The 13,266-nt window shown below is 50.9% G+C and overlaps 1 protein-coding gene across 1 annotated transcript in view; it reads left to right on the top strand.

Moving 5' to 3' along the window:
* ALK (ALK receptor tyrosine kinase) overlaps positions 1-13,266 on the top strand; it is a 777,689-nt gene that overhangs the window by 721,919 nt on the left and 42,504 nt on the right. The window contains exon 13 of the mRNA XM_007470876.1: positions 3,818-3,980. Coding sequence (XP_007470938.1) covers positions 3,818-3,980 — 163 coding nt within the window. The remainder of the gene's footprint in view (positions 1-3,817; positions 3,981-13,266) is intronic.

The raw sequence follows: 13,266 nt of genomic DNA, 5'->3' as shown, positions 1-13,266 counted from the left end.
GGGGAACAGACTTGCAGAAAGGTTCCATGAGGATTTCATGGTGATTGTAGCACCTTTTCAAGTCTTGAACTTAAACTCAGAAGATCTATGTTTAACTCCTAGCTTGACTGATTATCCACTCTGTTTACAGCAGGCTGGCTCTCCTGGAAAAGTTGTCATATAATGCAAATATTGTCCTCCCTCCACCGTGGCCCCAACCTAGTATCTACTAATCTGAATCTTCAGGGCCCTGGAATCTGTATTTTTAAAGGTCCTTAGGTTGTTTGGGAACCACTGAATTCAGATATCTCCAAGGTCCCATCTTGCTGTGGCATTCTGTGATGTCCAAGAGATTCCAAAGAGAATGAGCAAAGAGAACCGACAGGATGAAGCTTTAGTAAGACAAGCCCACACACATCAGAAGCAGGACAGCCCTTCACAATGGGCAATAAACTCAGAGAATCCATACCCCCGAGAAGTGCTGCTGGTGGGACACAGAAATTAATTCCAAACAACTTTGGGCAGATTTATGAGAGTCAGAGCCATCCAAGGGATCAGGGAGGACCACCATGCCTCGAAGGCTGTGGGAGCAACAGAATTCCAGCTGGGTGAATCATGGGTTTGACCTGGGATGGCAAATCCTCTATTCCCATGGAATCTACTTTAGAAAGAATTCCTGCTCTGGACCTCTCCATCAGCAGTTGCTGAAAATGAAAACAGAATTTTGTGCATAGAAACCACCTGAGACTAATATATGTCCACTGAGTTGAGAAAATACTGGTCCCTTTATTGAGAAACAGCCCTTAGAGTCCCTTCTTTGTGGACTGGGGAACATAAATCTTGAGATTGGGTGTCTCTGCTTCCTTACAGTCAAAAACTGAGCAGGAAGTTACACACTTTTTAAACTATATTCACTGTGCGTCTCTAATGCATAATGTTGTTCTAAGCACTTTGCTTAGGTCATCATTTAATACAGCATGTCTAAGTACTAGGTGTTATTGTCTCCACTTGTTCAGATTAAGAAATTGAGGCTCAGAGAGGCTTAGAGTTTACCCCAGTTCTCATACCTCATCAGAGGTAAAAGCCAATGAGAAAATTTGGCCCATCTGGATCCAAAGCCCATTCCCCTCTTCCTACCCCCTCAGATGCCCAACTTGGCCAAGACGTAGAAGCCCACCCTCTCTGGAAACATCTCAGAACCTTCAGAACAATGTTAAGCGAGGCTGAAGTTAGAAGAGGGTCCTGCCGAAGGGCATGCTCCGGTAGGGTGCCGAGCCCATGCCTTCCTTGAACTGTCTTCCTCAGCACACTCTTGAGGGAAAAAAAAATACATATTTATATTTATGTCTAAATTCTTTAATTTCCAGGACTGAATTAACTAAGTGAACCATCATGCTTCTACCCCAGATTGATAAGGCTGACCCCAAACCCAGGCTGCTCGCCATAGGCACAGACTGAACCTGCAGAATAGGCTTCAAAGAGCTAGAGACCACGGGGAGGAGTGTATTTTTTAACTTCTTTTCTGAGCTGTTCTTTTTTCCCTGCTCCTATCGTCATCCCCAACTCACTGAGTTTAAATTCCTAGGTGCTGTTGGCAGAGGGATCCATATACACAGAGACCCTGTCCGCATTTCCCATTGTCAGGAACAGCACCAGCCTTGGGTGCAGGCAGGTGTCAGCGACACAGCTCACAGTTTTAGAGTTTTGGACTTTACGATGACCTTTCATACCCCTCGCTTTCTTTAATCCTCATGGCAACCCAGCCCCTTTCACAGACAATGGAACGCGATCAAGGTCCCATAATCAACAATGATGAGGCTGCTCCCAAACTCAGATGTTCGTGCTGATTTCAAAGCCTGAATCCCTTCCGCTTCTCCCCTCTGGCACAGCCCACACATGTGATTTGAACACTGGAGAGGGTGAAAGGACATCTGGCCAAGACAGCTCTGCTAAAATGCCTCCAGTAAAGAGTTAGTCCTTTGAATTAACAGGTTACCCCTTATAATACAAATAGATGAGAAAATTAACAATCAGCCATTCACACCAAAGATGAATGGATTCGTCACCTTCTTGCCCTTGAAACAACCTTCAGAAACCAAATAGAAACCAACATCTTCATTCGAAAAAATGAAGCCAAGAAAGGTATTGAGTGCTCAGTATTGAGTAGCTGTATGCATGAGAACCCCAACTAGAGCTTCCGTCTCCTGACGTCAGCTCTGGGGCATTGTCACAAAAGCCCACCACAGCCAGCCCGGTTTTCAGATTATCAAGTCTGCCCAGTGTAATCTCAGTCTGATTGCTAATAATTAGCAACCCAAATTAACCTTTCGTTTTTGCATCAAGTTAGCTGAAAGTCATCAAAAGAATTTTATGCTTCAGCAAACAAAACTGTATACACCCAAATTAATTTTTTCATAATCTTCTGTAGGTAGAATTCGACTTAATCACTTTAAAGGGAAATAATTTCTTCAATCTTATAATGAGATTTTGGGGCTTCCCTGGTGGCGCAGTGGTTAGGAATCCGCCTGCCAGTGCAGGGGACACGGGTTCGAGCCCTGGTCCGGGAAGATCCCACGTGCCGCGGAGCAACTAAGCCCGTGCGCCACAACTACTGAGCCTGCGCTCTAGAGCCCACAAGCCACAACTATTGAAGCCCACACGCCACAACTACTGAAGCCCACGCACCTAGAGCCTGTGCTCTGCAACAGGAGAGTCCACCGCAATGAGAAGCCCACACACGGCAATGAAGGGTAGCCCCCGCTGGCCGCAACTAGAGAAAAGCCCGCACACAGCAACGAAGACCCCAAGCAGCCAAAAATAAAGAAATTAATTAATTAATTTAAAAAAAAAAATGAGATTTTTGTATTTTAAGTAAAAGTGATTTGTCAAGAGCACATTTTTTTGGAAGTTTTTATAGGTTGTAAACACGTTAAAATTCCTGCCAGGATGAAATCTGACAATTCCCCAAGGTCCAGCCAGGCTCAAAGATAGAAAGTTTGGAAGGAATGGCCCAGTGGCAGTGGAGGGGTGGGGATGCGCTGGGTGTTCCTGAGGCAGCCCCAGAAGGCCACCTAAGAGCATTGGGTGCTCCGGGTGAGGACAGAGCACCAGGAAGCAGTGAGGGGCTTGGAAAAGAACGTGCACCAAAGGCAGATGTGACCTGTTTCCCATTTTTTACACTCTGTTACATAGAGAGCCTGAGAGCTGCTGCTAATGCATTTCCAAACCCAACCAATGTGGGGGAGGAGGGCATGGAGCTGACTCTGTGTCCACTTTACTCTTCTGATCTTTTCCAAGCTAAGAAGGTCCTATATGCAGATATCAAACTTTCGGAAGCGGGTTAGATCCAGTCACAATGGCACAGATTGAGCACCTGTTTTTTGCCCAGCACTGTGCTGGTCTCAGTGAGAAACCAGGAGAGGACCTGGCCACCACCCGCCTGTCTCACCTGAGAGGGGTCTTCTCTCCCTCCTCAGAACCTTCACAGTGCAGTGTTAGCCAGACCCTCTTGAGGCTCTTTTTCTGTTACTGTCCTGTCTTGCTGCGTCCCTTTGGGTCTCGCTTTAGTAGGCTGTAAGCTTCTTTAGGCCAGGGTCCAAGTCTGCTCCGTTTGTGTCTCTCCCTTCGTATCTATCTGGTCCAGGGCCTGGCACACAGTAGATCCTCAACAGAAGTTTCCAGGTCAAATGGCTGATTAGTGTTCCTTGCCCCGACATGGGTGCCATCTTGGAACGTGGGTTTGGCCTCATGGAGCGGACAGCTCAGAGGCAGCAGGGGGAGGCCCACGGAGGAGGGAGGGCCAGGCCAAGTGAGTGATCGCCTTTCCTCTTGTGTGCAGTTCACTGGCTGTTCACCACATGCGGGGCCAGTGGGCCCCACGGCCCGACACAGGCCCAGTGCAACAATGCCTACCGGAACTCCAACCTGAGCGTGGTGGTGGGGAGCGAGGGCCCCCTGAAGGGCATCCAGACCTGGAAGGTGCCAGCCACCGACACCTACAGGTGGGTATGGGGGAGGGGGAGGGCAAGGGGCAGATCCACCCTCCTGAAGAGGACTGGGGTCCTGCCGGTGGGTGCATGCCTGCTCTCCTGGGGTGCCCGGGCAGGCCAAGGCTCCGAGGCCACAGACTCTGGCCCACATTGGAGTGTAAGGGCTGGAGATGGGGAGATTTGGGATAATGGAGTGTGGCAAGGAAAGAAGCTGTGTCCTCTGTCGTCAAGGAGCCCAGACTCATTTGTGGAGATGATATGCATGCATGCACCAGCTTCAGAACATTCTTTGGCTTTATTAATAACTGTAATTATAGTGGGCTGTTCTTTGAACTTCATGCTGTTCAAATGAGGCAATGAATGTCAAAATGTTTGGGAGACAAAAGTATGATACACATGAAAGATGATTTCTTATGCTTGAGCCTCCTTTCCTGGGCCTTCATTGTTTGCAAGTGAAGCAACTATTCTGGAACGCTTATCCCAGGCCCAACCCCACAGTGTTCCACCAGAGCCAGGCCAGGCTGAAGGGATGCCCGACTCCAACGGGCACTCAGCTAAGCGAAGCTAATGGCAAGGCCTGGACCAGTGGCTCCTAACCTTGAGCGGGCAACGGAATGACAGGAAGGCCAGTTAAAACAGAGATTGCTGGTTCCACTCGCGGAGTGTATGATTTTAGAGGTCTGGAGTGGGGTCCAAGAATATGAATCTCTTTTTTTCATGCTAAACATTTTTCCATTAATGAGGCAAATATGGCAAAACAATGACATTTATTGGGTGCAGGTTGAGGAGGGAGACACCAGTGGTACTCACTGTACTCACGGTATCCATCCATACTCATTCATTCACTGAGAATCTGAATTTCTAGCAAGTTCCCAGATGACGCCAATGCAGCCGCTGGGTTAACCACAGCGCATGCTGTCATCCTCGCTCAGCTCAATGCCGTGGGCAAGGCCAGTGCCGCAATCCTCGTTTTACAGTTGAGAAAACGGAGGCTCAGAGCGTCAGGAGCTTCCCACGGCCACATGGTCAAGAAATGGCCTCCAAGCCCAGACTTCGGAGACGCAGCTCTGCAGAGGTTCCTCCCACCGCACACGGCTGGGCTGTGTAAACAGGAAGCATCGTAATTTTGCTGTCATTTGTGCAGATGCCCCCTAGAGGCTGCTTCCCCTCCCGCAGCCCCCAACCCCCGGCACATCCTCAGCCCCCTGGGAAGGAAAGGGGCTTCTCAGTTTGCCCTGTTTTCCGCACATTCCTACCCCTGGGACTTCAGTGTAAATGCGTTCAGGGGAAAGCCCTGAGTGTTTTTTAAATGACATTCTGGGCAGGAATGCAATAACAAGGCTTGACTGCAATCAGATTAGCTGCTGCAGGTCCCACACATCCCTAGTAAATGGCCAAAGACCTCCGGCTACCCTTGGCCATGCCATACTGAGCAGGCCAGGCCTCCCCTTCCGACCTGGCTGAATTTCCAGGGGTCATCCACTGTCCTAGAGAGAAGGGGATGCATGTCTGTTGAGGACCCACTAGGTATTCCTCCTCCTTTTCACAATGAGGTAGATGTTATTACTATTGTTTTTATCCATATTCCCTTGTTTCCACATGAAGAAACGTGTCAGGAAGCTTAGCAATGGATCTAAGGCCACTCAATCGGTGACAAAGCTGGAATTTGAACCCAGGACCCTCAGGAAACAGGAAATGGAAGGGGGCATAGGAATCATGCAGCACCCACCTCCAGGATGCCTCCAGAAATGAGAGCCTGGGAGGGGAGGCCCCACCGCCTGAAGGGATAGTGGCCAGCCCAGCCCTTGGTGCAGATCCCCACATACAAAAAGCAGCGTGAAGAGGAAAGCAGAGGAGCTGTAAGGCAGAGACCTCAGCACTTAGCCCAGCAAAACCCATTGTCCCACCCCTGCCCAGGGCGACTCCCAGGCTAGACTGGCTCAAAGTCCTCTGCGACTCATGGAGGTCCTCTTGAGCTGCGTTCCTCCTGAGATGGTGTGAATCAGACCCACTTCCAAACTCGGGCGGGTTATTTAATCTCTTGAGACTCTGTTTCCCCACCTGTAAAAGGCAAAGGTTGGGGGTTGCTAACACCTGCCCAGTTGGTTGCAAAGATCACGTACAAGTGCCTCGCACATGCCCTGCACATGGCAGGTGCTCCCCAGCCCAGGTGACTGCAAGGAAATCCCCTGGAGTGGTGTCAGGAAGTGGCCAGACAGCATTTCCAGGAACAGCAGTAGTTCCTGACTCCTCTGCTTCCAAGGACTTTTTTCTGACTTCTTCGGATGGGCCCTGCCTCTTGAAAGGTTTTGCCTGCCAAACTACACTTATTAAGTAATAATTCATTTTCCTATTTTGTATTAATCACAGCCACATCTAAGTCTAGCCAGGTTTCTGATCTGTGTAAATTGTTACGGTATAACCACCCGTGTTGCTACAAGCCCAGCCCAAATCAGAGAACTGTTTCCATTTCTCTCTTTGGAATATTGAGATTAGCTCCCAGCCCCCAGCGCTGCCCGCTGAACACTCAGAAACACGCACAGGAGCTGTTTTTCTGTTGAAGCAGGACACTTCGAAGTGCCCACATTTGTAAAGGGACTTCTGATCAGGACTTTTTTGAACTGGCCTGAGAAGCACCGTATCAAAATGGAAGAATCAAAACCAAAAAATGTTGGCTTTGGGTTTTTGTTGTTGCTGTTGACTCCTTGTTTTTTAACCCAACAAAGACTGTTACAGATATTCCTGGCCCTCACCTCATCCTTGACCCGGATGAGGCTTGAGACTTGGACAATAATGTCTACTGGTCACATAACGTCGCATCAAAGAAGCCAGACCATTTAATGATTTGCTATACGGACCACATCGAAACGTCCCCAAGTCAGAATATCCAGGTTGAGAAGTCAGGTGCCCTTTTTCTGGAAGATATTTTCTCCATATTAACTAATTCTTATTTATTAAGTGCAGTTCGTCTAGTGAGACAAACGTAGGACACACAGGAGGATGGATGTAAAAGGTTCTTGAGAACAGAAAGGTTGGAATCATTCCTTAGGGAATCCATCTATTCCTGGAAGAGTGTGGCGCTCAGCTAGTTCTGCCTGGCTGCAGCTTGAGGCCTGGCACGATTATTGCTACAGTCAAGGTCTCTACCTACTGATCAGAGAGGTGAGGGAAAGCAAGCTATACTTATCAAGCACCCACTGTGTGCCACAGTGAGACGTCATTGCCTGGGGCTTGCTCAGGGATGCATACAGGTGAAAAAAAAGAAAGAAAGAAAGAAAAAAAAATCTTTTTTTTAAATTAATTTTTATTGGAGTACAGTTGATTTACAATGTTGTGTTAGTTTCTGCTGTACAGCAAAGTGAATCCGTTATACGTATACATATATCCGCTCTTTGTTAGATTCTTTTTCCGTATAGGTCATTACGGACTACTGAGTAGAGTTCCCTGTGCTATACAGTAAGTTCTTCTTAGTCATCTATTTTATATATAGTAATGAAAACACTCCACTCTTAATTAACTGGTCATTTACCCGGTGCTCCTCTCCCATCTTCTACACCTTTGTCTACTACCACGAAGAGGGAGGGGAAAGACAGGCCGGGAAGGAGACAGCTGGGACGTGCCAGGCCAAGGTGGGGCTTTAGGGGCAAAACCTAAATCTCCATCTCCTCCCCCCACACACGCACACCCTGCTTTCCTGCCCTGGGCTTCCCCTTCTCCTGGATTTGCCACTGCCTCTGTCAGAACAGGACAGGTGTCCATACCTGCTCCCCTCCTGCTTTGCACATCTCAGCGGACCTTATTAAGCACCTATTAGGACACCATGCCTATATAAAGAGGTACAAGATCCAGTTTCTGCCCAAGAGGAGCCCCATTCAGTGGCAGATGTAGGAACAAAGCATTTCAGTGTGATGTAGAAAGTACTGCTACGGAGGCTTACACACAGCCCTGTGTTAGAGGCCAGGGGAAGGGCCTGAGTTCATGGATGGCTTTCACAGGGAGACAGAAGCCTGAGTTAAGTCTTAAAGGTGATAGAGTTGTCTACAAAGACGAGGCGAGGGCCTACCCGGTGGAAGGAGCCCCTGGGGCCAGCCAGGGCCTGCAGGAGCTGAAGCAGGACCTGGCCCTGAGGCTGGAGCCTCACCTCCCGAACACGTTCAGCTCCTTCTGGTACCAGCGTGATGGTGGTGGTGAGAGAAGCAAGTGGGGAGGCAGGGAAAACAGAGGGAGGGCTGGTGAGGTCATGCAGGCAAGAGTCACATGGGGCTAAACCAGGGCAGGGGAAACATGGCGGGAGAGGCCGAAATGTTTGGGAGGTAGAATCGGCATGGCTGGAGGACTGAGTGGGTGGGATGGGAGCGGGAGGGACACCTGATCTGGGAGATTTCCAAGTCTTGGTTCTGAGCGCCCATGGAGGTGGGTGGCTAAGGTGGATCAGAGCAGGAGCGTGGATTGTGGGGTGTGTGCTGGGGCAGGAGCCTCAGCCTCCGCCTAAAATGGAAACACACACTGGCTGAGTCCGGCTCCAAGGCCCAGGGGGATTTAGTGCGATTCGGTGTGCGACACCCCGCGCAGGGCCAGTCGCATGCAGATGTCAGCCAGCCAGCCTCTCGCTGTGCTTCTTCCCCTCTTCATCCTTCCCTCCCTCCACCCAGCCCACCTGCCTGTTCTCCTGCCTCTCCAGGGTTCCGTATCCTTCCCTGTCCCCCCTCCTCCCCCAGCTGCCCACATACACACACACAAATACACACACGCATACGCATGTGCACGTGCCCACGTGCACACAGATTGTCTATAAAAACTTTGATCAAGCACAGCCCACAGCTCCTGATGACAGTTCTCACATGGTTCACTTGTGATGTCCTCAGACATCATGTACAAGAGGTCTCAGATCCCAGCTGGAGCCAGCAAAGCCCACCAGCCAACCTGGGCCACAGCTGTTCCTGACGGCCTCCATCACTGACACTAGTTTCCTCACCTGGCTCCACAGACCAGCACGTGCAGCTGGATGACACCATCATTCAAATCCACAAGCAGCCACGGAGCACCTACTGCCTGCCCGGCTCTGAGCCGGGGTGGTGCGGTGCAAGGGGCCTCCGGTTGTCTGCCAGGCACTGAATAGATGCTGCAGAACTTGTAGAGAGGACTGAGCCTCTGGAGCCTTGCAGTCTCTGCAAAGACCACGGGGCAGAAAAGTTCAATAACAGTCCACAATGCCAATAAAGTTCTAAACAATTGTAGAAGAGAGTCGCAAGTCAGGATTCACTGCCAGAGTAATTGTGCAGATAGCCATAGCCGTGAAGAGCACAGAGCAGGGAAGGTGGAGGGAGGGGGGCAGCACTGAGCAAAGATCCACGAGCCGCAGGCAGAATGAAGTTTGGGTTCAACTTCTGACACTGTATGACCTTGAAAGTGTGCTGCACCTCCTCTGCAAGGGCTCATCTGTCAAAGGAGGGGTTGGAGAGAGAGGTCACTGACATCTCTTCCAGCTCTGATATTCCTGGGTCAGGAAGGTGGTAGGGAACCAGTGGACCATGAGTCTTACTGATTGGTGCAAAACTGGAATGGAACTGGGGCAGCAAGGAGCACACGCCTCCACCGCTGACCCCCGGGGGTGTCGCCTGATGGCTCGCGTGACCCATCTGGATCATACGACTATGTACCTGCACAGAGCTCTCGCCCTGACCAAGCCCTGCACATACCCAACGTCTCCTGTGCTCTCACAGCAGCCCTGGAGGCAGGATGGATACGCAGGGCGGACCTAACTTCTGATTTCACGGAGGAGGAAACCGAGACACAGAGGATGGAAGGGACTCACTCAAGGTCCCACTGGGTGTTAGAGGCAGAGCCCAGAGCAGGTGTGGAAGAGAAATGAGGTGCTTCCTGCTTCCCCAGGTGGGGTCCTCTCACTCCTTCCCCCCCTCCACCGCCCCCGGCAGCCCCACCAAGTGTGCCGCCGACACCGCCATCACGCTGCACACCAGCTGTGCTCTCCTTTCAGGGTCCAGCAGGCAGCCACTTTGATTTGCGGCTAATTCTTTATTTTAAGAAGATTCACAACTCAATTACATCAGGTAACAATAGCTCACAGTCAATAATACAAAACGCAAACCCAATAAACATCCATTCTGCCTAGGGGACGTGGATTTAGATGAAGACAAACAAAAAAATGACAGCATCAGCTCGCTGAGAACAGTATCCTGTAACTTCCAGTAAATTGGAATCACTGCGAGTCATTTTCCCCACTTGAGTGGCAAGTATATTAATTTGTTGTCATTTGTCAACCATCAAAATAAGTTGTTTACAAGGGATGGGAAAAGGCTTCAAAGATTCAGGCTGAGGTTATTATTCTGGCGCAAGTTTGTGTAACATGATTCGTACAGCTCAGGGGTCTTCAGAAGCGCCAGGGCTGGCCTTATGCTCCCACTGGCTCCCTGTGGAAGTAGGTCCTGGGTGAAACTGAACACCCTTGACCCTGGCTCCTCGGCCACACCCTGCTCCACCTATTGCCCTGCTCTCTAGAATCCGGGGCCTTATTCACTCACCCCCTTCTGCCTCTCAGAAGTCACCCCAGGAGAGGAGCGGACAGGCTCCCCCAGGGGTACATTAGCACAGCAGTTACTATTTGTTACTCACTAGCTACCCTCCAGGGGCTGAACTAGGCCCCTTATAAGGGGCATTATCTCATATAACTCTCACAACAACCTTTTAAGGTAAACGTTCTTATCCCCCTTTTATAGATGAGGAAACTGGAGCTCAGAGAGGGTACGTAAACTACCCAAGGTCACACAGCTGGCGGGTAACAGGGCCAGAACCAGGAGAGGTAAGCAAGGTGCCTCGGACACAAAAGTTCAGGAGGCTCTGGCTCTCAAGGTTGACCAAGTGCAAGACCAACACCTGGGCAGGAGTTGTCTAACCCAGTTCCTGGCCCTGAGTGACAGAGTTGGATTTGGATCCAGGTCTGTCTGCATCCAGCCCGTGCTTTTTTCACTGTGGCACAGCCCATCCAGGAGGAGATGGGCCTTGTAGTAGCAGCTAGAAGTTTCCAAAGGAGTGAAGCTCTCTGGTGGGATTTCAGGCCTCACAGGGCTGATGAGGGAGGCACCACCTCCTACCAGTAGCCCAGGTGGGCAGCTGCCAGTCCCGTGTCTTTAAGCCAGTAATAGTCCAGGTGGAAATGTGGGGCTGAGGCCATCACGCAGAAAAGCAAACTCCAGCTGCTGACACCTGGGTGCCAATCTCTGCTGTCTCCTTTGGGGTCTGTAGAGCTGACCCCATCCCAGAGTCCCCCTTGCACTTGGCAGGAGTTTTGTAATCTTTTCAAACCCACTACTTACCCTCATGAGGGCGGGGGTCCTCATTTTTTTCCTTGGCAGGGGAAGCTGAGTCTCTGAGAGGTTAAGCAATTTGCCCCAAGTCACACAGCCAGCAGAGTGCCCAGGGTATGACTCAGAACTCAGAGCTCTTTCCATCCACCTCTCTTTCAAGAACTAGGTGAAGACCCAAATGGGGCTGGAGTTCAGACTCGGTTGGGGGCAGGAGAAATAGGAAAGAAGGCTTAGAGAGGGGAAACAAAGCACGTCAGGAACAAGCAACTTCTAAAATATAATGCTTTGGCTAAATTTAAACATGTGAAAGAGTTCAGAATGATTCATAACGCATGCAAATGACTATGCAAATGATGCAGAAAGGATGAGACAGGTACAGCTTACCTCTCAGATATAGCAGGAGTGGGCAGGGTGAGGACTCCCTCTCGGGCAGCAGTTTTCCAAGCCCACAACACCTTCAGATTGAAACGACTTTCTTAGGTAACCTGCCAAAGCCCCGGAACCTTGGAGGGGCCAGCAGGACAGATGTGGCCCGTCTACGCCCACGTTGCTGTCGCTACACTCCACAGAGTCTCTGGAATGCCCAGCATCACCCCGGCCCCAGGCTTGCCTTCTCTGAGCTAAATAATTCTGCTGCTTTCCTTTCACCAATGAGCCTTCCTTCTTCCTCAGCCTTTTAATTGTCCTTATCACCTCTCCTTTTCCAATGGGTCAGGAGCGAGGGTTTGGCTGAGTGAATTAGGATGGGCCAGTAGCTTCTCAGACCACCCTCGTGCATCCATATAACCTCGCAGCAGCATGTGGGAGGAGAAATGGGCTCCATGAGGGGAAATGTAGAGCTCTGGACCAGGGTTTGCCCGGTCCAAATGAATCCCTCTGGGCCTCGGTTTCCTCATCTGCCAAATGAGATTGCTAACAGCTACTGTTTACGGCTACTGGGGGGATGCCATATGCACTCACGCCTGGCACACTGCAGGATGCTCAGGAATTGGCCCCACTCCCCCACCCCAGCATCTAGGTTTCCTGCCTCTTCATTCACGTTCACACAAGCCTGACTCGTACCCTCCACCTCTTTCTGCTTGTCTGGGTCCTGCCCAACCATCATCTCCACCATGAAGCCGACTTCAGACCCACACCCCACACGCCCCAAACCAGCCAAGGTCTCCAGCACCGCTGCCTCAATGTCTGTCGCAGTCCTCCGCCTCTTTCCCGGGCCCCGAGCACCTGATGGCCCTGATTTGTGCCGAGGCCTGCCACTTTCTCGGGGCTTTCACCCATTATCTCCTTTAGATGTTGAACCTTCCCACGCCCCTGTGAGTTCGGAAAGGAAAGAACGGTCCCACTTTGACGAGGGAAGGATCTGGGACTCTGAGAGGACACACAACGAGGAGATGGTCCACTCCTTACATGGAACCCCAGAGCCCTTTGGTCCCTCCGCTTTGCCTCCCCGATATAACCACCCCCACAGGGAGATGTCATAACTCTGTCTCCGCAATTTCTTTGGAAGCCCCCCGAGGGCCTGGAGCCCATCTCCTGCCTCCTCTTAGGCACGTGGTCTTACGCCAGTTTGCAACAATCTCCCATCGGTGCCGGGCCCCGGAGACAGGACAGTGGGCTCAATTCTCCCTCGCTCTCTACAGAGACCTCAGGTCCTCACCTGCCACGTTAGCCATCAGCTGGCCCTCCAGGCTTGTCTCTGCAGAACAGGCCCAGGCTCTGCCTTAGGAAAGCCTCCAGGAGGCCCCTCCCATGCTTAGAACACAGGACATTTCCTAGAAGTATAGGTGGAGAAGCCGCCATGTGCGCACGTGTGCAAAACCATCTTGCAGCTCTCCCCGGAAGCTTTTCTTCAAGGACCTTGGATCTGAATATGCAGGGACTTGAAAGCCCCCCAAGTTCCTCTCCCTGGCAGCCGGTCTCTGGGGAGGCATGTATATCGGGCACGCGAGCTGTCTTCAGGGCACACCGCTCTT

The sequence above is a fragment of the Lipotes vexillifer genome, unplaced genomic scaffold, assembly GCF_000442215.2.
Source record: "Lipotes vexillifer unplaced genomic scaffold, Lipotes_vexillifer_v1.1 scaffold717, whole genome shotgun sequence".
Lineage (NCBI taxonomy): Eukaryota > Metazoa > Chordata > Mammalia > Artiodactyla > Lipotidae > Lipotes > Lipotes vexillifer.
The sequence above is the reverse complement of the archived record's forward strand: the minus strand, read 5'-3'. Positions and strand labels throughout refer to the sequence as shown.